At 44.2% G+C, this 24,201-nt stretch overlaps 1 protein-coding gene across 1 annotated transcript in view; it reads left to right on the top strand.

Annotated features, from left to right (window-relative positions):
• cdh13 (cadherin 13, H-cadherin (heart)) overlaps positions 1-24,201 on the top strand; it is a 278,706-nt gene that overhangs the window by 35,546 nt on the left and 218,959 nt on the right. Inside the window, exon 5 of the mRNA XM_030054250.1 lies at positions 174-326. Within this exon, the coding sequence (XP_029910110.1) occupies positions 174-326 (153 nt within the window). The remainder of the gene's footprint in view (positions 1-173; positions 327-24,201) is intronic.

Raw genomic sequence — 24,201 nt, 5'->3', positions numbered from 1 at the left:
AATGTGAAGAAAAAAAACAGTTTTTCGTTTTTTTTGGAAAAGAAAAACCTATAGATCCAGCAAATTCGGCGACGTTTTGCTTCAGATCGCGCGATGACTCAAACGATGAAAGAGCAACAGCTGTTGGAGTTGTTTACGTGTGTGTGTGTGTGTGTGTGTGTGTGTGTGTGTAGGTGATCTCAGCAGAGAAACAGGGGAACCACATCTTCCGATTGACGGGCCACGGCGCTGACAAGGATCCCAAAGGTGTCTTCACCATCGACGTGGAGACGGGCGTCGTGTCAGTCAGCCGCTCGCTGGACCGCGAGGCCATCGACTCCTACCAGGTCAGTGTGTGTGTGTGTGTGTGTGTGTGTGTGTGTGTGACACTCTTTCCTCTGTGCATTCCATGACATGTTTATTCCTCTCCTTGCCTATTTGTAAAAACTGGTCCATCATTGACCCGGTTCCTGTTTCCTTCCCTTTCATCTCGGTCAAGTCACTCCTCCTGAGGACCGCAGGGACAAACCTCCCCCCCCCTCCCTTTTCAGAAAGTTTTGATTTCTCATGTCAGAATTGCCAGCGGCGCCCTGACTCAGTGTTTCCCGGCCAGGCGAAGGCGTGTGGAGACAAATGAGCAGACAGCGATGCTGGTTGGAGCGAGTGCACTTTGATTCTGTGCATGTATTGGCAGCGTGTTGTGAGAGTGGATGGACTCAGTTTCTCATGGGTAAACTGATGATATCACTCAGATGTTGCTGTGTATGTGTGTGTGTGTGTGTGTGTGTGTGTTATTTTATTCCATTTTATTTTCTTATTTTTTCCCCTTAATGATAAAAGAGCATTAGAGCGCGTTTGAGGTGGCTGCCGACTTCAGCGCCTTGAGGATTGTCTTACTGACGAAAGCATTTCCCCTAGAACAGAGAGGGAGAGAGAGAGAGAGAGAGAGAGAGAGAGAGAGAGAGAGAGAGAGAGGAGAAAGTCTACTTTTTAAGGCAAACAATTGATCTTATCCTATTTTCTGAAACCAGACGTGCATTAGGGTGCTGAGCTGGGGTGCAAGCTGTTGATAATCTAACTGGCTTTTTGTAAAAGACTCCGAAATAATTCACTCCGTAAATACTCGCAGATGTGAGAGGAGGAGAGGGGGAGGACGGAAAGAGGGAGGAGGAGACGCACAAACACACGCTCGCGCTCTTTTTTTTTTTTTTTTTATCTTTCCCTGCTTTGGCTCTTGGTGTTCATGGCTACTTGAACATGCGCAGGGCGACCCGGCCGCCGGCTACATTTAAGTCTCGCCGCGACCCCTGACCCCCCCCGCGATGGAGTCATGTTCAAAGCGCTTAAGCCGGCGAAAATAACATGAAAAGGACGCTTCCGCCGCTGACCCTCTCCCTGTTTGACGGAACGTTATTGCAAGCAAATTGAAGATCACACAAGTTGTGGTGCCGGTATTAGTCAGAATTGCTCTCCGCCGTGCTTTTTGTTGACAGCAGAATACACATCAGTCGGACTCCGGCCGGAGCGTGAACGCCGAAAGTGAAATGAGTTGAGATGAAGATGATTGTTGATGCAAAATTGAGGGTTGGTTCAAGTGACGACTATTGAGATTCAACTGACAAAAAGAAATTGTATGCATATGTCACAGGTTTTTGTCAACTGAGACTAATCGGCGCTCCCGTCAACCCTTTGCAGTTATACGTAGTGCACCTTTAACCTGTTTTATATGGAAGTAAAGCAGTCATAAACAGAGTATGAGCTTAATCATGTTGACATGCACATCCAAGGTTAAAGGAATATGAAAGTTTGTGAAACATGAGCCTGTACGTGTCACATTTTGTGCTCTAAACGCAGCAGCATGCAGACTGGTCAGGGGTGAACAAGGTCAGAGGGAAGAAGACACAGATCTACGAGGAAGCTCTGAGAAAAAGTTTTGAAAAATAATTCATTTCTGATCTGATCTGACAGTGCAAGTTAAATAATTACTAGATTGAGCAAAATAAAGTGCAAAGTATTCATTTCTTAGATCCTTACTGTTAAACGTGCTGTTGACTGATTGATTGATAAGGGGCTTTCACATAGCGCGCGGCCTACTCGGCGCAGAGTAGGGTGCCGAGTAGGCTGCACGTTGTGCACGTATGTGGCGCTGGTTGCTATGCGACTGATACAGACGCTAGGAAGTAGTCAATCATACACCTCCTGTCCATTTAGAAAATCGTTTGCTTCAGTTTACAACAGTGTTGGTCTTTGATTGCAGAAAAAAGAAAAAAAAATTCACTGCAAAAACGCAAAATCTTACCAAGATTATTTGTCTTATTTCAAGTCAAAATATCTCATTTCACTTAAAATAAGACATGATCACCTCAGAAGTAAATTGTTTTTAGACAACTGAATTGAAGTGAATTTTCACTTGAAACAAGTGAAAATTTGCTTGTTTCATTGGCAAAATTTGCCAGTGGAAAAAGTGAAAATTCACTTGAAATAAGTGAACATTTGCTAGAAACAAGAAACAAATTTTGCCAATGAAACAAGCAAATTTTCACTTGTTCACGCAAAACAAGTTACTTCTGAGGTGATCATGTCTTATTTTAAGTGTAATGAGATATTTTGACTAGTAATAAGACATTTTTGACTTGAAATAAGACGAATAATCTTGGTAAGATTTTGAGTTTTTGCAGTGTTCGCCTATTGTGGAAAGCAAAAACATCACATATCTCTGCCAGTTTTTAAACACACCTGGTATTCCTAAATTGTGGGATATCTCTCTCCATGCCTGGGCTTTTTTAACGATATCCCGGTATGACTGCAGTCTAGTGTCCCACCGCTCTGCACGCAGAGAGACAGCCACCATGATGCTTTCCTCCATTTTTGTTGTGCCTTTCTGCCAAAATCTGCCTATTTTTTCCGATTCCAATATTCTCTCCTATTGAACTTCGCCGAGGTGACGTCACAGGGTGCTGCGCCCTGTCCAGCGGCGGCGCCAGCCTCGCGCCATTCGCCCTCCTCGGCGCAGAGCGGAGCGCCCTGGCGCCCAGCGATCACATACACCATGAATGGCACTATGTGAAAGCCCCTATAATCTGTATTGACAGATATTGATTGACTGATTGTTCATAATGTATGCAGCCTCGCCAGGGGTCAGTTTGTCTAAAGGATAAAACGTAATAAAGCCTGAGAGCTTATTTACCATGTGGAAATGAACTTTGAGGAGGAAGGAGAAGGAGAAGAAGGAGAAAGAAGGAGAGGAAGGAGGAGGAGGAGGAGGAGGAGAAGAGGAGCAAGAAGACGAGAGTGTTATTCTGCTGAGAAAATAAATCTTAAAAAATCCAAGATCTAAGTAAACACAAACCTGCAGCTTCTTTTTTGGTGACATTTTAAAGAACATTTTGACGTTCTTCGTGTTTTACGCGGAACTTTGTTTTCAAGCCTCGGTTTTGCAAAAGCCATCAAAGTGAATGTGGAAATGAGTGAAACTGAAATCACGCGCCCTCACAATGCAACCTCAGGAACAGGCTATAGCTCCGTGTCATGAAAACTAACATCCACAGGCCAAACTTCCACATTCCTTTGAAAAGCTTGTGACAGACCAGTGTCCCTTAGCGGGTCGCAGAGGTCACACTGTCACCCGGCGTCGTTACATGCTACTGTACCAAATCGTCGTAGCCGTTACATGCTGCCACATCACATTTGGCTTTGTGGTCCGTCAAGACGCAAACAATTTTTTCGGGCTCCGGAGGAAAAGACGGCCTTTTTCATTTTTATGACAGACCTTAGTGGAGTTCACTCACTGAGATGTCATGTTTGTGCCTCTCTCGAGTGCCTGCACTTTATCTCTCTAATTCTTTATGCAGATACTTACACACACACACACACACACACACATGCATAAACAAACACACACCTGCTCAGCAACCTGCCTTATCTAATAGCTCTTTGCTTTTATCCTCGACGTGTTACGAGAGCTCGGTGAGGGAAAAGTTATTTGGGTCCTCGCTGGCTGCAACATCAGACGCCGCACAAAGCTCTGGGGGAAAAGACGGAGAGAACGTGGGGGAAAGAGGACAGCGAGGAAGAGAGAAGAGCACCGAGCGCTGGTCTGGGGACTGACTTCACACTTTAAAGGAGCACTTCACTCAAAAACTATATTTCATATCATTTGCTCACCCCGCGTTCTCTCGAGCTATCGGCGGAAAAAAAAAAAAGATTTTGATCGCGCGCCTCTTGGAAAACAAAGGTTTCAGAGGCCATTTTTGTGTTAGAATGGAGTTGATTGGCAACTCAGTCAGGCTGCAGAGTGACAGAGAGGGTTTAAAGGAATACGCACAACGTTTTGGGCAAAGTATCTTTTTTTTTTTTTACCGGCTCACCCAGACTGAGAGAAGATGTTCAATACCGTTTTTCCACATCTGTGCATCCACTCGTTCGGTTCCTATGGGTAGCGTTTAGTGTTAGCTTAGTATAAAGAAGTGGGAGTCGTTCGCCTAGCTCCATCAAAGTGAAAAAATAATATTTCAAATGCACATGATGCGTTGTGCACGTGAGGCAGCTTTGGAGTTGGTGTAAAGTTTTTTTTAGATTGAGGAAAGGGAAGAGGGAAGTATAGAAAAAAGAAAGAAAGAGGAAAGAGGGCAGCATGAAGGCGGACCAGACGGGCATGCAGATCGACTCGATAGCAGAGTGTCGTTTTGTGTCCCTCGACGAGTGGGGACGGATCGCCGCTGTTCCTTATTTGTGCACGGGCGCCACTTCACGCTCGCCGCTGCGCTCTCCTGATGCATGAGCACCGTCAGCTGGCTTGCACACACAGATATGCATCACCACCACTGAAGTCTAACACCCAGTTGGTAAGCACAGCAAACCTCCCCACCGGTGCGGGATCGGCTCACTTTAGTGGGTCACCGTAGGGAGGAGTAGAGTTCTCATCGGGCCTGGAAATTAAGACCCTACCCTAACCGGGCCATACTGGGCCAGTCCGAGGCCCTACCCCACCCTACTAATTAGCTGAACTTTAGGCCCGACAGCCCGATAAAGCCCGAAAAAAAAGAAAGGAGAGGAAAAAAAATAAAGATTGCTAAATTCGCCATTATTTAGCAGCGCCGGTGGCTCAAATTGTAGTAGCAGTGAGAGAACGGACATAATAGGCTAGTTGGTGTTGGTGCCAGGTTTATTATTGATAGTCACTTTATGAATGGGGAGCACATGATGTCACGTGGTGTGGGCGTCACCGACTCACCTCAGTAGTGAAATCAGCTGGTTTGAGAGCGAGTTTTTATTTATTTATTCTTTTTTTTTTTTGAATGAGCTGGAGACGGGGTGAGCGGGGGAGGCTCACATTTTGCTGACCGCATTGCCAATGATTTTAAATGCTGTTTGGTTCACAGTTTTTAACAATAAACGTATGAAATGCAGCATCGGATCATCGCTTTATTGACAGCCAGCCGGCGAGTCAAGCAGGTGAAATTCCCTCGTCTTAGCCTCTCAAAATGTTCGCCTAATAGTTGGCGAAAGGCAGCTTCACATGTTCAGTTGTTCATAAAACATGCTAAGTTAGTAAAGTTCCTGTAATTCTGCACAAAATGGTTTAATTTAGCACTAAACTGTTATCCCCGTTCTTCTCTCTCTCCATCTGCTTCATGCCTGCGTCATTTATATTTCGTCCTTCAACGGCGACAGTAAAACACAGAACCAGAACCCGAAGCCCTACCCGACCCGACCAGTTCACATACATTTTAGGCCCAACCCTACCCAAAAATGTCGGGTAGGGTCAGGTAGGGTCGGGTTCGAGCAGAATTTGAGAACTCTAGGGAGGAGAGGAGAAGACGGAGGGAGGGGGGAGGAGGAAGTGAGGTAAGAGAAGGAGTTAGTGAGTCAGTGTGTGTACTGTCTATCTGCTCAGCACCGACAAGGTGACATCATACCTTCCAATGTCGAGAAGATTGGCACACACAGGAGACCCACGTAGGAGAGCCATACCAGCAGCTGGTCAAACTGGCATTCACACTGATATTGAATATTAATAATGATTCAGTTTGATGAGTTGAGTCACTAGTTAGTGATTCAATTTAAGGTCAACAATCAGTCAGCAAGTCAGCTATTCTGTAATTTTTAGCCAAAATGTGAAAAAAAACAATCAAAATTAGTTTAATATCATTGATTCCATACAAATTGTATAGTATTATATTAGATTACCCTAACAGGTCCTTTTTTTAAGACTTGTGAGCGATTTGATTCAAATAATTTCATATTAATGCAGGTCAAAGTCAGATTTAGTCAGTTATCAGCGTGATTCATTGAATGAATCGTTACACCCCTCGTGTGTGTGTGTGTGCGTGCATGGACATCTGTTGGGTCTGACAAGCATGTTTTGGAATACACACCTTTTTAAGCCTCTTCCTTTCCTCTTAAATACTGTGTGCAGTCGGCCGGTGACCCATCATTTAAGCTGGAGAAAGTCTCATTTCCAAAAGTCACCTCTGCTGAGCTTCTCAATAAAAGTGCAATTTTATTTGAAAACGCCTGCCATAAAATAGATCTAATTGAAGGTTTCATTTAATGACTAAATAGTTCCATCACATCTGAAAACCCTAAACCGGTCCAATATGTCATTGTTTCCATGGCCCGGAGTAAATTAGCTTCTGACATCAATTATGCCATCCATTGTGTTTTCTCCAGCGCTAATTGTCGTCATCATTTGCATTCCCCGAGGATGAGCTGCGCGCGCTCTCCATCCGCACACGCGTCACCAGAGTCCGCCATCGAGCGAAATGAGGTTAAGCCTTGCCACTGATGACTCGACAGTCTTCAGAGAACGAGGACAGTGTCCCTTTTTATAGTGCCCAGTGGTCGTCGGATGTCGTCCCAGTCATATTCATTAAGGGCGTCTCCTCTCCCACCGGAGCTAATGGCTTGTGTGGCGATGAAACATGAAATATTCAGCGTTAGATTAAAATCTCCATTATCCTACAGACAGCTTAAAGGCAAAGCAGAGCTGGCTCCTCTGTGTTTTTTCTCTCTCTTATAGCAAAGCCCTTCTTTCCCACAGTAGAAATGTCTCTCCAATACACCGCACGCATGGTCACACTTCGCTGACGTGCGAGGAAAATGTGTCGATCGCTCATACCTGAGATATCTTTTTTTTCCCTGGTGTGATATTTTCCACTTGCCCCGATTGATCACAATGAGGCGACGGCATGTAAAACCATCATGACACAAATCTCAGGCGTTTTTTTTTTAATGTATTTATTTCTTTTTTTAAGTATCTAAGTCTGTAATGTCAAGCATTTGAGGCAAATGTCAGTAAATGTCAAGCCTGTTATCTAGCAGGAGAAATCAAATCAGAGAACACCATGATGTTTCCACTGGAAGTACTTCTTATGGATGTAGATTATCTCTCTCTCTCTCTCTCTGCTCGGAGGGTGCTTCCTCTCATTAGGCGTTATACATCAATCTATTGTCTGTGCGGCTGACTGCATGTCAATACGGACGCTCTGGAGGTCCTCTGCTCAAGACCCCATTCCTTGCCTTTATGTGTGTTTAAACTGTGTACACTCCCTTTGGTGACTTTGTCAATACACTGCATCGATGTACAGTTGTACAAAGAGCCAAGGTTATATTTGACAGGCCCTGCCTCCTTCCACTCGTTCCTTTCCTTCTTGTCCTTTTCCTGCTCTTAACTGATGATTGATTATTATTGGCACAGAGATGCTTTATCCTTCCAACAAGGTCACTGCATATCAAAATATTATTGGCAGCGGCTTTGAAAAAGATGGAATCGATGGAGTTGATTGCCTCGGTGTCCAAAATGCAGTGCAGTGGGCAGGATTTTTTTTTTTTTTTTTTTTTTTTTTTTTTTTTTGGAGGCTTGGTGCAGGGATATTTGGAAACTGTTGACAGGCAGAGTGAAACCACAGGGAAAACAACACTTGGAAAAAAAAAAAAAAAAACATGCTTTTTCCAAAAACCGTAGCGCGGCTGCAGCATAACAACAGCGAGAGGTCAGCGCAAGACAGATGGAAACGAGGGACTCCAAGTCGGCTATTACGGGAACCACAGAACCAAGCGAGGCAAACAAACAAACCTCGAACAAAGTAAACATTTGCTGTGGAAGACCAAACAGACACAGTGATCAGCTGGGCCACATGTTCACAAGGATTTAATGTCAAACATTATTTTCTTATTAAGCTCAATTAGGATGAAAATGAATGTTAATGAGATGGAAAATGGAGAGGAAGGGAGAGGGGAGCGGAGAGAGGCGTATGGGGCTTATCACCGTGGTTACGACAAGCCTGGGTCGGGTCGAGAGTGGCAGGGGAAGAGCTCTAATTGGCTTAGAAACGAAGGAAGGATAGGACGTGAAATGATAAATAACAGCCTTGTTTACACGAGGTAGAGAGGTGACCCCCAGTAATGCAGGTCATCGCAACAAGTATAGTGATTCGTCTGTCCGGAACGTGCTTGCATTGAAGATGGCGAAATTTGAGGTACACTGAAAGCATACATTATTTCTATTAACCAATACAAATCATCTGGCGGGCACTATTTGACCGCTGAATTGTTTATAATAAGTTTTGTTCCATTTATTTCTGGTGTCCACAGAGGACCTGAGATGCCTAAATAGCATGAGGCGCAAACTTCCATATTAAGCCTTTTCTTTGTCTGAATGAGAGGCATACATTTTTCATTCAGTTATATGTAGTTCTAAATATTTTTCAAGAGCCTCAGGTTTGTGAAATTAGGATTATATAAATTTTGCAGGTTCCATCACCCAAGCCCAGTTTGCCAAGGCCTCCGCTTTGCCAGGCCGGATGGAGTGATGGACTCCTTGGACTGGATTTCATGGCAAAGTCTGATGATTGAAAGATGTCCAGGATGGAGACCTTGGGACTTTGTCTCTGCTACGTGCTTAAGCTGTGACCTCGGGTATGCTTCGGGACGGTTTGCAGCACCTCCAAGGCCTGGTTCTTTTTAGGAAAAAAGGTCGACTGAACCCTCCAAGGTTGGTGTTCGTTACTGCGCCAAGCGGAGGAGTTCACGCATCGCAGTGTCTTGTTTACGAGTGAGGGCAGAAGATGGAGAGGGACTGAGCAGAGGCCACATTCAAGCTGTCCAGGCGAAGAGGGGGCTAAGCCTGAAGGTGAAACTGGTGATTTACTGGTCAGTCTAGATTCCAGCCCTCACCTGTGCTCATGCGCTTTGGGTAGAGACCAAAAGAAGGAGATTGTGGATACAAGCAGCTGAAATGAGTAAGCTCACCTTAAGGGATAGGGGAAGGAGCTCAGAGTAGTTGAGGTGGTTCAGGCATCTAATTAGGATGCCTGCCGGGTGCCCACCTGTGGAGGACTTCCAGGCACGTCCAACTGAGAGCAGACCCTGGGGCAGACCCACGGGACTACATATCCCGGCTGGTATGGGAACTTCTTGAAATCCCCAGGAGGGGCTGGCAGAAAAAAAAAAAAAAAAATCTCTGGATGACCCCCCTCAGCCTGCTATGATGATAATTTGGTTCCAGATAAATGGTGGATAATGGATGAATAGATAGATTTTGCAGGAAATAAAGGAGTTTCACGATTTTCATGCAGCAGCAGCGTGGTTAAGGTGGTAGGTTAATTGCTCCACTTTGAAATCCACTTCATCATTTGCTTATCTCTAAATGTTGTCTTTGACGGGGGAACCGGCGTATTTTTTTGAAAAAACGAAATAAATGGATGAATAAATAAATAAATAAATAAGGTGGCTTGGTGTCGGTCATGTTTTTGGCTGGGGTTCCTGGGGCTGCGTGCCTCGGAGCCCGGCGCTGCAGCCTGTGAGCTGCAGTAGAAAGCAGCAGCCTCCCTTGTGATGTCCTTTGACAGCGGATCTGAAAGGCACCACACTCTGTCCCCTCTCTCCCTCTTTCATTTCTTTTTTCCTCTCCTGTCTGTCATGCTACAGTACACAGCGAGGAAGGGTTCACTAAAGACCATATGGACCTACCTTAGCACCAGATAGCCAAGCTGGCAATTGACAGCTGTTGAATGAATTTTTTTTTTTTTTTTTTGAATTTTAGATAAATAGTCTATCTCGGCTTCCAGTGAATGTGCAAGGCTGTCTCTCACTTTTTGAGTTTTTTTTCTTCTTCTTCTTCCTGACACTCCTTCTGCACAAGCCAGTATATCTCTAGTTAGATTTAGAAACTCCATGAATAAGTAAATAAATAAATAAATGAAAACAAAACATATCTTTTATATTTACCCCCTTTTTATTTTTTTTTTGCTAGAGCAGCCGTCAAATGATGGCTTGCTCTGACAGGTCGTTCCCATGGAAACAGACTCCGAAGCACTCTTCCTCTGACTCACTTTCACAACAACAAACTTATTTTGTCCTATTTTGTTGACAGTAAACGTAGACTATATGGCATGGAATATTAATGCCTCAACCGCGCCTGCAAGTTTTTGTTTTGCCTATACTGTTTGATTGCTGCGCATATTCGCCTTATGTTGTGCAGTCTGTCGCGAGGAGTGTGTACTGTGCACCCCCACCCTGCTTATGAGCATCATCATCATCATCATCACAGCAATTAGCCTTCCAGTTTTCATACAGATAATACAGAAGATAATTCAGCTGTATTAGGAATATTGGGGAAGTAGCGGAACACCCAAACAGAGTCTTGCCACATTTCCAAACACAGATTAACACATCGCATTATGGATCCACGCTGAAAGCCAGTGTTGTTTTACACCATTCCGGACAATGCACTCCTCGGTGCACATGTTCTATTCAAACGGTGCATGAATAAATCAGATGGTTTGACTTCCTCCTGCAGCTGGGTAAGGAGATGCCTGCAAACTACACGGCGGCCAAGGGAAGCTGCATACCCGAAAGGCAGCCTCTTCCTCCTCCGAGCACTCCAGACGTGCCATGCCAGGACCCACGCACCCTCTGCAGCGCACAAAGCTCCGAGTGCCGGCAAAATTGGCAGAATAACAGCTCGAACATCTGAACTCGGAGTGTTTTTATTTACTTGCATTTGAATCGCCGCGGTTATGTACTTGCATTTGAAGTGAACCGGTTCGGTGGTGTGAGGAGGGGGCGAGGGGAAATGTCCTGTTCTCAGTTGATGATTGATCGGCCTTCTCCTTGAACCCCCAAAAATCCCTAATGATTACTTTTCCAGTAATGGTGTGCAATTGCTTCCAGCTTCCAAACATAACATAGATAATATAGTGACTGAAAAGCACATAAGTACAGCTTTTTAGATATGCATTAAACTTCCTTTGGTTATACCTACCTGTATAAGCATTAAATTGCCTCAGGCTTTTTCATTTTGCAGATATTACACGTAATTCCCACAATTTGCTAATTCAGTGACTTTGCAGGATTTGATTAGAATCCCGCCGCACAGCACAGCGCACGTACGACTGAGTGATGCATACACAAACTTGTTGTTTCATCAATTTTTAGCAGTCACCGCTTCCTTTTCTGTCTGTCCTCTTGGCTTTTTCTTGTTGCTCTGTGGCTGTTTTCTCCTTTTAAGGTGTCCAGGAAGGAGGTTTTATTTATTTATTTTTTTTATTTTATTATTTTTTTTTTTTTTCAAACTCTAATCCATGAAGTTGCTGAGGTGTAAGAACAGTGACTTGGTGATAACGGGGAGATTGGCTCTGCTGGTGGTTAAATACAAGCTGTGTATTTGTTTGTTTTTCTGTTTCTCTCTCTCTCTCTCTCTCTCTCTCTCTGTGTGTGTGTGTGTGTGTGTGCACATGTGTATATGCATGTCTATACAGGTATTGCATGTTCATATGTATTTATGCATGATGTCATATGTAAGACTCCAAGCAAACATGCCCCTCAGCCAAGGAAAGTCATTTTGACAATGTGGGAGTCCAGTAATTCCACAATTAAAACATTTATTGAATGTTTCAACATGCTTTTTTTTTTTTTTGTCACTTCTTTCATCTGTCATTCAGAACACTGTACTATACTGCACTGCACTGTACTGCATTGTACTATAATGTACTGCACTGAGCATAGGAGCCATCTGCCCACCAAGGTCAAACAAAACAAACACAATTTAGATGTTTGCTCGAAGAACTGCAAAGAAAAATGCATCAGTTGTAGAACAGTGTGTCTTCACCACCACCATTATCACATCCAGGTAATAAATGGTGGAAAAATGAAAAAAATAAATGATTTCTTTTTTTTTTTTCCCTATAGAGCTGGCCAGTTGGGAGAGTGTAGTGGCTATGTACAGACAGACTGACAGTGTGGAGAAGTAAAGTGAAGAAGAAAGAACAGAAGAGGGGAAGAGTTGGGGATGAGAGGAGTACAGTGAATATTTAAAATTAGGACCATTGGTATTTTCTTTTTTTCAATTAAAGTCTGACTTTTTATTTAAAGCACAAAAGAAAACAAAAGAAAGGCGAAGAAAAGAAATTTGTAATAGACTCTGACCCACTCGCGTCCTTGATTTTAGTGTTTCCTTTCTGAGCCCAGACAAGCTAATGTCCTCTTCATTTACAGTACACCAGCTGTAACTTCATGAGCGCTGGGCCTGAGACAGGTGAAGCCTGTTGTCCAAATCTCACTCCTGTTTTCTGCTTGGCTGGACTGTAATTTCCTGGGCTTTGGAGAGCAGGCCACGCTGCCTTGCACACAGGAAAACAGGCCTGATGTGCACTTAGTCCCTGTATGTGGGCAGGAGATAAACCACACACACACACACACATACACACACACACACACACACTCACACCACCACCGCCTACACCCCAAGTAAACAAACCTCTCGCCTTTATAATAGCTCTCACCTATAAGAAATTTGACCACAACACTTTCATGCCTCAGGGTCACACACCAGTGCACTCCACTGATAACACCTGTGGTCCATAATTTGCTATTTCACATGCATAATTGTGTAGTTAACTATATTTGCAACACTGCCTTGCTATGTTGAAAGTCATGCATATATGTACCCTGTTAAAGCGGAAGCCGTTGCTTGGTTACTCAAGCAGCTGCTCTGTATTTTTTTTTTTTTTTTTTTTTCAAAAGTTTCCTGAAACCATGTCTACATAACCTTCGTATAAACGGAACGAGAAGAAGAAGAAGAAGAAGAAGGAAAAAAATAGAATTTCAAACTTTCTTTGTAGCTCCTTCAGTGCTGCTTTAAGTTCAGAGAGATTTTCTTCAAAGTTTTGTTGAGCGGGCCCTCCTGTGCCTGAGCTTTCCTCTCGGTTTTGGGATCGCTCTGCTGTGAGAGCTGTGCCACCCTCCTCCTGTCCCTCCAGCCATCCTTCAAACCCCTGCAGATATGCCTCTGCGCCTTTTCTCCCAGATAACCTGATTAGGCAGTGAGTGCCCTGTTGCTCAGCCTAAGGCATTACTGGCGCTAACTCAGGCTGTCCGCCGCCCGCTGAGGCATGTTGCGCGACCCATAATGCACTCCACTCCCAGCCACGGAGACAGGCAGTGAGACTAGCCGAGGCTGGGGGGCAGAAACACTCGGCGCTGAAATGGACTGACGCTGACCACAAAAGACAGGAAATGGACTGAAATGGCCCGGTGGATCATTAGAGAGGCTGTCTGGGAAGAAGTAGAAGTGTACGGTGAAAAGAGGCAACTTCACTAGTCCAGCCCAAACTGACAATTCAGTCATCAGCTACTCACCGCCATGTCGGCTGAAACGGCTGAAGTTGGCAGGACCACCAAAAACACAGTAGGCTCCATCTTAGCCGTCTTCCACAGCGTTGACGCTAACGAGATCACATGTCTAAAGTACAATATTTACTTCGTTACCGCCTATATTTTCATCACAGGCGATGGTTTTGCTTGCGTGCACCCTCCAGCGCCGTGGTGGAGGCAACAGTGGGCGCTTTCTCAAACGCTTTGTCAGTGAGAAAAAAAAATATGAGTGTAAATGAGGTAAATGTCAAACTTTTAGACCCACCGTGAAATTTTGTGTTGGATAAAACTCAATGTATATATTTTATGCTTTTTCTGAGAGCAGTGAGAAGACGGTGCCATCAACTTTAATTGCACGGGAGAAGGCTAAGCCGCCGACTTTCCGGTGTCCACGTTTTACTCACCTCGTAGATCAAACGTGTGCCGGCAGTGATCTCAGCGACCCGGTCCTCTGTGCGAAACAAAACATTAATCTGCAGAAATCCAAGCAGAGAGGGTGGACGGGGAGAGGGAGGAGACCGCGCGAGCTGTCATCATGCCTCACGCCGATAAAAACGAGCCGGGATCGGAGCCCGGCGCTGGTGTTCATCGTTGTATTTGTGCTACGAGCAACAACAGTTTTGCTCCGTGTCTTGTTATTGACAGGGGAGCGCCGACGACTAAAACCACAGATTTATTCTCCCGTGTAAAGCATCGCAGGCTGTCGGCCAAGTTTCATAAATCATACTTTAAGCGTGGCATGTAGCAGCCCTTACATCCCTGTTTTTGGAGCAGAGTCTTCAAGCTAAGGAGCTGCAGGCTGCCGGCTTCATCGACTCAATTTGAGCAAACTTCTGACAACACTGAGGAAAGAATAAATCAGAGAAGCAGCTTCCCTTTAGCTCCCAGGCCCATGAATCGAACGCTCACTTTAAGAAGCTTTGAGCAATTCAGTAAGTCTGGTGCTGCCCGGTTCAATTGTGATTTTTTTTTTTTTTTGGTTCACAAAGTGACCAGGCCAATCAGCGCCGCCGGATAAACACCACCAATGTAGTCAAGCAGCGCCAGAGCCAGGGAGGCAACACGGGCCAACAAGAGGAAATGGATGATAAAGTTATCGAGGCTGCCATCGACATTGTTTTAAATAGATTAAAACGCAAAACACTCAACACAGTGCGAGTGCAGTTAAGGCATTTCCGAGCAGGGGGAGATGTTTTTTTTGCATTTTGTTGACGGGATCTGGCCAAAGTTTGAAAGGAGCCCCGTTCGTTAGAAGTAGCTGAACTTCGCTGAATTTTTTGTCGAGACATTCTTCATCCGCTTTTTGACGATATATAGAGTTGGTATAAATTGTGCTCTGAGTAAAGTGCAACACCGACTGACTGACTGATTTTTGCAGTTGGCTGAAGTTGCTCAGTTAAAAGCTGATTTGCAGTAATGATGTGATCGGTGAAGTGATTGGTCAGCTGGATTCAAATTCCCCAGCCCACGGAAAACGGCTTATACGGGGACAGTTTCACACTAAATAATGAAATGGAAGTCTGAATATCAAACTACGCTTCCAGGACAGGTGTCTGCAAACTCACGAGCCCATCACGTGGCAGCCTCGTAATACACAAGACCCGTTTATCCGATGTTTCTGACCTTTTGCTTTACCTCGGACACTGGCCGCGACAGATTCAGACCATAACTGAATACAACGCCTAGTGCAATACAGTGTGTCGTAAATAATGTTATAATGAGGCTTTCACTGTGTGCATCTCCTACTCCTTATGAATAATACCTTGGGTTACACATTATTTATCCTCCAAATTCACTTTTGATGACAGAGCGACCTTCACCAGCCGCGTGATAGGTGCGATTTCCAATATGCCTCCGCAGCAATTAAACACCACTTGTCGGCGTCTTGACGGCGCTCGGTTTTCGTCCTCAGTGTTCCCGACACACTGAACGGGCGAACAGAAGATTTTATAAGTAGTAGAGGAGGACGGTAAGCCCAGCTTTCCGTTGGCCCTAGCAACAGCACCATCAACGGCTGACAAAAGGAGATTGAATTATACCTTAGAAGAGGAGGGGGCTATTTTGTACTGTGATACACCAGGGAGAGCCTTTGTGACTCTTTCAACACCTTTCAGAGGCAGGATTATTTTTTATCTTGCCAGGCGGCCAGCTGAATGAAAGATCTTTTCTATCATTTTCTATCTTCTCTATACTTTTAACTCCCCCACTCCTTCCCACCTTCCATCTTTTGTTCCATCTCGCTCCTCACAAAGACCATCTATTTATATCTTTTTCACATCCCAAGGGCTTCTTTACCTTTGATGTAATGAGGAACATTTCAGATCAGTGACTCTATTAATCTGTTTTGCAGATTGAAAAGAAAGCCACACATAATGCAAACCAATATTCCAAGGGCATTCGTGTTGGCTAAAATAAGACCGCATTAAAGTCTTTTAATAAATTACCATTCATCAGATATATTTGTGATGATAATGAAGAGTAACAAGGCTTTTAAAGTCATTAGCACTGGCTTTGCAACTACAAGTTTGACGTATGCATTTCCATTAAAAGATTAGATTATTTGTGATGTTGTGAAAGTACTCTAAAAACAAATAGGGCTATTACCATCCATCCACATTCAGGATTTTTTTTTGCAATTCCCAGTTATTTTGGTTGAAATTTTTAGCTTTTATCAACTCATAGATCAGACATTTCCGAATATCACCCTTTGACCAAGAAAGAGTGATCCATGCACTGATTTCATCCAGGCTGGGCAGCTGTAACTCTCTCTATCTTTGCATTTTCAGACTTTCATTTCCTGATAATAACAGGTTCAAAATGCTGCCACCCAGTTATTAACAACATCGGAAAAATAAGATAACATCACGCCTGTCCTTGCATCCCTTCACTATCTCCCTGTTCATTTCAGAATCAATTTCAAAATCCTCCTAATTGTGTTCAGATCTCTCCATGGTCCCACCCCTCCCTATATTTCACCTTCTGTAACACCACCCTCGGGTCCCTTAGGTCCTCCCACCGCAGATTATCGTCCATCTCCCGTTCACGTTTAAAAAGTGCAGCCGGCAGAGCTTTCTCCGAAGCGGCCCCTCGGCTCTGGAGCAGCCTGCCAGAAACCATTAGACGGGCCGAGTCTACTGAACATTTTAAGACGTGTCTTCAGACCCATGTTTATTCCTTGGCTTTTAACTTCCCTTAACCTGTTTTCATCTTTTAACCAGTTCCATTTTTGTCATTTTTATTCCGCAGCCTTTTACCCCTGTGAAATTCTGTTTTCATCTTGATGTGTTTGTACTGCCTGTATGTGCTATGATAATGGCTGCCATCGGCACCTTACCCACCTCATTTATTTTGTCCGTGTATTTTACTGTGTTTGTGAAGCACTTTGCTGCAAAACTTGTTTTTGTTTTTTGAAGTGCTCTGTAAATGAAATAAACTTGATTTTTTTTTTTTTAAAGTAAGACACTACAGTGACTTTCTTGTGGTATGCTGCTGCTGTGATCTCCATGCCTTCTTCTTTAGGATCTAATTTACTATGCATGCTGCAATTTACCGCTAGTGTCGCTAAATTTTGCGTCACACCAATTTCTCAGTTTGGCGGGTGATTTACCAAGGCTCATTATTTAAATGAGCACAGCCGCAGTTGAGTTAATTTGACTGCACTGTAGCTAATACCTGCGGCTGGGCTATTTAAGCCTCGTCTGGGGCCGGTCTGGAGAGCAACGTGGCTTTCAGCACCACAGATCACATCACCTTTGACAAAGACATTATAACCGAGCAACATGTCAACAAGGTCTCGTTCTTGTTTTCCACATTTTCAGAAGTACAACTTGCAACGGGCACAGGTGTTGAGGACGGTGCAGCGCAGGCGTAGCTTCGAATCACAGGCTCCTCCTCGGCTCTGATCATCCCAGAGGAGAGGGAAATGTGCTCCTGAGGATGACACACTGCAAAAAGTCCAAATCTTACCAAGATTATTTGTCTTATTTCAAGTAAAAATGTCTTATTTCTAGTCAAAATATCTCATTACACTTAAAATAAGTCATGATCCGCTCAGAAATTACTTGTCTTTAGACAATTTTCACTTGTTTCAAGTGAAAATTTACTTGAAACAAGAAACAAATTTTGCTTGTTCACTTTTTACTTGTTCACTTGTGTCACAAGCAAAAATTTGCTTGTTCCATTGGCAAAATTTGTTTCTTGTTTCAAGCTAATTTTCACTTGTTTCAAGTAGATTTTCACTTGAAACAAGTGAAAATCATGATCAGCTCAGTAATTTCTGAGCGGATCATGTCTTATTTTGAGTGTAATGAGATATTTTGACTAGAAATAAGACATTTTTACTTGAAATAAGACAAATAATCTTGGTAAGATTTGGACTTTTTGCAGTGCACTGATTGTTGGCTGCAGCACTGACACTGTGCCGCCCCAAGTCAGATAGTGTTGTTGAATAACTTTCATATGGGGAGGCGTTACATACTTGGCATGCTTTGAGCTTAGAGATAAGCAGCTAACCACTTACCTTTTATGCACCTTTTATGTATTTTTGCAGCCCCACAGAATAACAGCTTAAAGTACATATACATCAAGCCACTGCAGTTTTTGCGTTTTTTTTCCTTTTATGTCATTTCACCAGCACAAACCTCCAGTTCGGCACCTTGGTACTGTAAATGAGGTCGTATTTGTCTCCTTTGCACATGAAAACACCCCACAAGTGCTTGGTAAATCGGCCCATTAGCCTCCTTTTAAATTGTCACGCATCTTTGATTTAAAATGCAGAAAGCTGATGCAGCGGTCTTAACATTGTAAACATTTTTAGCATCTGAAAAAATGCTCTGAAAAGCAGCAGATCAGTCGATAAACGGGTCTCTCAGCGAAGCCTTGATCCTCTAGATCAGAGGTGCGGGATGGTATGGGTGGTTTTGAGGGTGGAGGTTTAATGTTTGGAGTCTGACGGAATGAAGTTGTGGTTTCCCTGTGCAGAAAAGACACTCAAATGTCACTTTGCGTTTGTTGTTCTGCATGGATTTCTCTGTCTGTCTCCTCCTCTCTCTGTTGGCCTGCCTGTGTCCCTCAGAGAGCTTTGGTGAGAGCCCGCTATGTGAAAACACGCCAGACTTTGTAGTTTCTCTATTTTCTTCTGCTTCCCTGGATTAATTTCAATGGGTTTTGCACTGAAATATTCAGGGGTTTTGAAGGTAGATGCGGCTGATGTTGGACAGGACTGGTGGATTCACATCGCCTATATCCCAGAGGGTGTCTTCCACGAGAGGCATATGTCTCGAGGTCTAAGCCTTGAGAGGAGCAGAGAAAAAAAAGAGGAATTCTTGTGGGAAAGAGAGAGAGAAAAAACATCCCTCTGTTGTCATCACACCTTGCTTTAGCTCACTGAGGCAAAAGAGTTATCAGAAAGCCACAGAAAGGAAGGGTATGATATTTGAAAAGTTGAGTGAAAGGCTTTGCTCCGCTGGTATACAGGCTGTGCCACTGTGGTATCAACATAGTAAAATTGTTGTGCACTGAAGCAGTTTTCAGGAATGTGAGGGATTCTTTTTTTGCACACTGTCATCCTTTGTGACTTTAACAGAATGGATAGATGCCGCACTATGAAAACTCGCCGAGGGGAGTGTCCGTGAATAGTGAAATAGGGAGTCATGGCGCCGTCAACTATAGCGTGGATTTTGAGAGGTGACACTATAATGCTCCCGCTGCTTGAGCTCCAGCAGTCAGTCACACACTCCCTCCCTGCCATCATTTGGGTGAAGGTCTGGAGTTGAGATGTGTTTGCTAGATATTCCACACCGATCTGACCAATCGAAAATATTTTCCGCCGAGCTCACCGTGGCGAACTCCACGGTGAGCCGATTATCTCCCCCTCGCTGTTTCCAAGGGAGAGGACTGAGGTGAGCTTGAGGGAGGGAAGCGCTCCCTCCTGGGGTCTGTCTGAACCGTGTCGGGGCAGGAGCAGGGTTTCTGCAAGGTGGAGCACGGCCCGCCGATAGAGGCTGAGCGGCGGGAGTGTTTTGGGGGTGCTGCGTACTATTCACCTGAGAGCTGCAGGAGAGCGGTTGCGCTGGGATCTTAAGAGCGCGGCAGGCAGGCAGGCAGGCAGGGCCCTTTTTGAATTCCCCTCCCCGGCGAAAGGAAGACGACTTGAATGGCTCAGGAGGAGATGAATGCCAAGTGAATGTGAAATGAGGCGGTGGAAGGAAAGGGAGCCGCTTCCATATGCATGACTCGGCCCCTTTTCAGCACTTCCCTTTCACTCTTCCTATTCTTGTCTGTGTTTAAGGCTGTGATAAAGCCGCCCCGGCTCAGCTTCCCCGCGCCCTATCTCTGCCACAATAAGCCGAGCGCCCAATTGACTGGGGCTTCAACTCACACCTCCACCAAATTCCCTCCCCTGTAATCAACATAGCTTCTCTGGTCACAAAGGCCATTCAAGGCTCAAAGCTATGAGGTATCCATGGAGACTGAGGAGAGGAGAGGAGAGAGGAGAGGAGAAGAGAGGGGAAGATTTTGTTTTACTGTAAGTTGTCTCATTGAATCAAGTCAGCGCATTTCAGACTAATACTCCTTGATTCGGGGATAACTCCCTTTGGCAGAAGCAGATGTTTTATTTAGACCACGTCCGCACGGTGATGATTTTTTTTTTTTTTTTTTTTTTTTTTAAATAGGTTTTGGAAAACACAACTTTTGGAAAATCCACAGAGTGAAAAAGAATAAAAAAAAAAAAAAAGTTTTCCTTTTGCCATGTGAGCAGGTGAAAACAGTACAGTTGACGTCACACCGCTTCACTGTTGTTGTTTTTTTTTTTCTTAACAATGTGTTTCCAGCTATTTGTAACGTTCAGTAATCTGATTTCATTTTCATCGTCTCTCTGCGTATGTGCATTCATGTGCGCATATGTTATGTGTCGTTTGCACTGGCTCTTGCTAATTTAACCCTCTGAACCCCAAGCAGTTTTGGGGTGTTTTCTGCTCCCCTCACATTTTGGCTCACTGTGGGCTTGTTTTTCTGCTGCACCTCTATGGAAACAGCACAGCTGTGGCTATCACCTGAAGCCATTCAAAAATGTCTTTCACACAGTATGAAAGAGTTATAGTGCCATAAATAATAAAAAAATAAAAGAGGCAAACTGATGTTACTTCCATGTTACTACTGTTGCCTACACACTGAAATTCAGTGAATTTTTGTCACGCAACTGTTGGGCTCACCTGAATCAATCAAGATGTCTCAGATCCGCTCAAGACCACAGAATTTTCTGTTTTTTGAATGATCTGGATTGAGTTGAAGCATGTATAATAAAATGATTCGAATGAAAAATCACTTTTTTAGGCTTAGTTTCGTCCCTTTTTCTAACGCTAAACGAAAGTCGGACATGTTGCATTCAGGGACTGTCAGAAAATTCAAATTTCGACAAAAAATTGGTTTTTAAAGCTTCCAGCTATGATAAACGATTGAATTTTGGCAATTTTTTAAAAAATACATGTCTTTCTATCCCGCCGGCGGATTTAGGGTTCAGGGGGTTAAAGTGGTGGTTTTTAGATGTATAGGAACCACCGCTCTCGTCGCCTCTTGTGTGTCATTACCCTTTAATGAAGACCGAAATGAAGGTCTGGTTGTGTGCAAGTCAAAGGCACAGGTCTCATCCTGAAGAAGGCCCCTGCATGGATGAGGCACTCCCTTTTTGTAGCAGAGGTAATTGAGGATATGCATAAAACACAATCCATTTGGAATAAATAGAGTGTGCTTTATTCATGAGAAATATGCTCAGTGCTGGGACGGCGAGTAAGTAGGGCCTTTTATTTACATAGAAAAGAACGAGCCGGTCTCACAAAAGAAACCGAGAGCCCTCCAACGCGCGAAGGCTTTGAGCTCTCATGGTGGGATAATGATCTTAGCTCGGAGGGAAAATGGCCCCTGCCCAGGCTGCTCTGGCACAATCTCAGGCCAAAGGGAGGGGAGAGAGAGACTAGAGCTCGGTAATAGAGAGAGGCAGGGAGTGAGGCAGCGAGACCTGTGATGTTAACAAACAACACAGACCCACCAGACGGCGTGCAGACACAGACCTGCCCTCTGACGGCCAGGCCCGATCGGCGGTGGCGGTGCCGGTGCCGGTGCCGGTGTCATTATCTCCTCGGCTGATGTGGCGAGGACTGGGGGCCCATCTTCTCCCATTCTCCCCGCCTTTTAATAAGTCATTTTCCTCTAAATGAAATCGCTGCACAGATAGACGCTCATTTTCGACTTGAGGGAAAAACGTTTCGCCGTTATTCGCGATGGAGACAAGACGTCCTCCTTGTTTTTTTTTTTTTTTTCTTCTAACGAGCGAGATATGAGCCGCGTGAGGAATGCGGCACCTCGGGTCTTTCTTGAACCCCCAACTCCAGCTTGCCCTCTCTCTCTCTCTCTCTCTCTCTCTCTCTCTCTCTCTCTCTCTCTCTCTCTCTCCCTCACCAATTTAACAGATTGGATGCCTTGAGGAATGTAATGGGTCATTTTCTCTGCACATTAAAGCAGAATGAGTCAATAGCTTTCTTCATTGTAAAGCATGGACAACCGATATATATATAAATATTCTTTCTTTTTTTCTTTTTTTTAAAGGTCTTTTCTCATTTTCTAAGCAGACTTTTCCCTCAATTAACTCTGGCTGTGCCTCTCAGGGCTTTGCAGCTCCCGCGAGGAAGAAGTGACTGATGACGATGTTGTGTACAGTGTGTGCAGCAGAACCGACCCGCTTCAGGCTGATTTTTGTCTCAGTAGATCTTATTTGACATATTCCCATATGCACGTAACATGAAACACTGCACATGTGCACACAGACAAACGCACATGTTCTCTTTATCCTTTTATCCTGTTTTTTTTTTTTTTTTTTTTTTTTTTTTTTCCCTATCCGAGATGAAGGGTACATAAGGTGAAGGCATGCACTTACATCCAACCCAATTATATATACAATGCAATAATAATAATAATGAATATAACTAATTTAAAAAATAAAATGGATGAATAGAAAGACTTCCTCAGCACCTGTTACCAGTCCTTGGGTGTGTGTTTTATCTGAATACCTTTTGATAAATGCTCCCATTGTTCCAAGGAAAGTGGGTTAATCAAACTCACTATTTCACATAAAGGGCCGCCTGATAAGGAAATATTCTCAGTTAAAGATTGTGATTTATATAAAAAGAAAAAAATACATCTATAATAATGAATAATTTATCACAATTCCCATATTTCAGGTGCACCTCGCGGCCTTGCTTTCCTGTCTGTTTGGATCGAAAGAAAGACGGACAGAAAGAAAAAAGAAAGACAGAAAATAAAAAAACGGATCTGAGATTCCAGCTTGTCGAAAATAGTGCAACAGAGACGTTTGCATGTCAGATGGCTCGCTGAGAGACTTGCAAGTCAAAGTCGGCGAAGGCCGGGCGATGTTACGAAAAGGTCGCAGCGGCTCATTTTTCGGTGCCGTGATACGACGCGCGTTTGATTTTCTGTAATCGGTATTCCTTCGGGCGTCCAAACAGGGGTTACGACTCTATTGTTGGCGTGGTCTCCCATTCAAATGATCACCTCACAGCTAATATCATCATTACAGCTCAGACGTGCTGAGAGGAAGGAGAGAAGAAGAGGAGGAGAGAGGAGAGAGTGAGAGAAAGTGTGTGTGTGGTCGCAAAGTCATGCATACATATGTTTGTTGATATGTAGGACGATAATTATTTTGCCATGCAAATGCCTGGACACTGTTTGGTTTCTGTCTAACAGCATCGTGTGTGTGTGTGTGTGTGTGTGTGTGTGTGTGTGTGTGTGTGTGTGGTTCAGCGGAGGGGATAAAAATACATGTTGGGTTGAGAACACCATTAGTTGAGAGTCAGCAGTTCTACAGGATAGAGACAGAGGGGAAATGGTCCTTCTCATGAAAAGCTTCCCGTGGTCTATTCTCAAAGAAGAGAGAGAGAGAGGGAGAGAGGGAGAGAGAGAGGGAGTCAGGGAGAGGGGGAAGGAGAAAGAAGGGGGACGAGATGATGTATGAAACCATTAGGCTTCTAACACCTCAAATGTTCTGTTCAGCTGCATGTGTGCCATTACTGCCATTACACCATATGCTCCGGGCAGCGCAGAGATGAAGAGATCGGGGGACAATACAGGAAGAAGGAAGAGAGAGAGAGAGAGAGAGAGACGGGGAGCAGAGTGGGATGACCCACATGATAGAGAGGTAGCGTGGTGCCATGCATTACTGATAGGAAGAGGAGAGGCTGGTAATGTGGCGCCCTAGAAAAAGAAGGAACCTCTCTCTCTCTCTCTCTCTCTCTCTCTCTCTCTCTCTCTCTCTCTCTCTCTCTCCCTCTCTGATGAATCTCCGCCCTTGCTCTCGCGCTAATAAAGGAAGTGAGGTGATCTCGTTAGCGGGTCATTTCAGATTAAGATCGAAGTGCATGATGCCATTACTTATGCTAGCTTTATAGGATATAGATCGCTGACTTCATAGGTTGCCATATCATCAGCAGACAGGATTTCTGTGCCGGTCCAGAGGCACACTGCACGATTGCAATATACCGAAAAATTGATCGT

Source organism: Myripristis murdjan, chromosome 6 (genome assembly GCF_902150065.1).
Source record: "Myripristis murdjan chromosome 6, fMyrMur1.1, whole genome shotgun sequence".
NCBI lineage: Eukaryota > Metazoa > Chordata > Actinopteri > Holocentriformes > Holocentridae > Myripristis > Myripristis murdjan.
The sequence above is the reverse complement of the archived record's forward strand: the minus strand, read 5'-3'. Positions and strand labels throughout refer to the sequence as shown.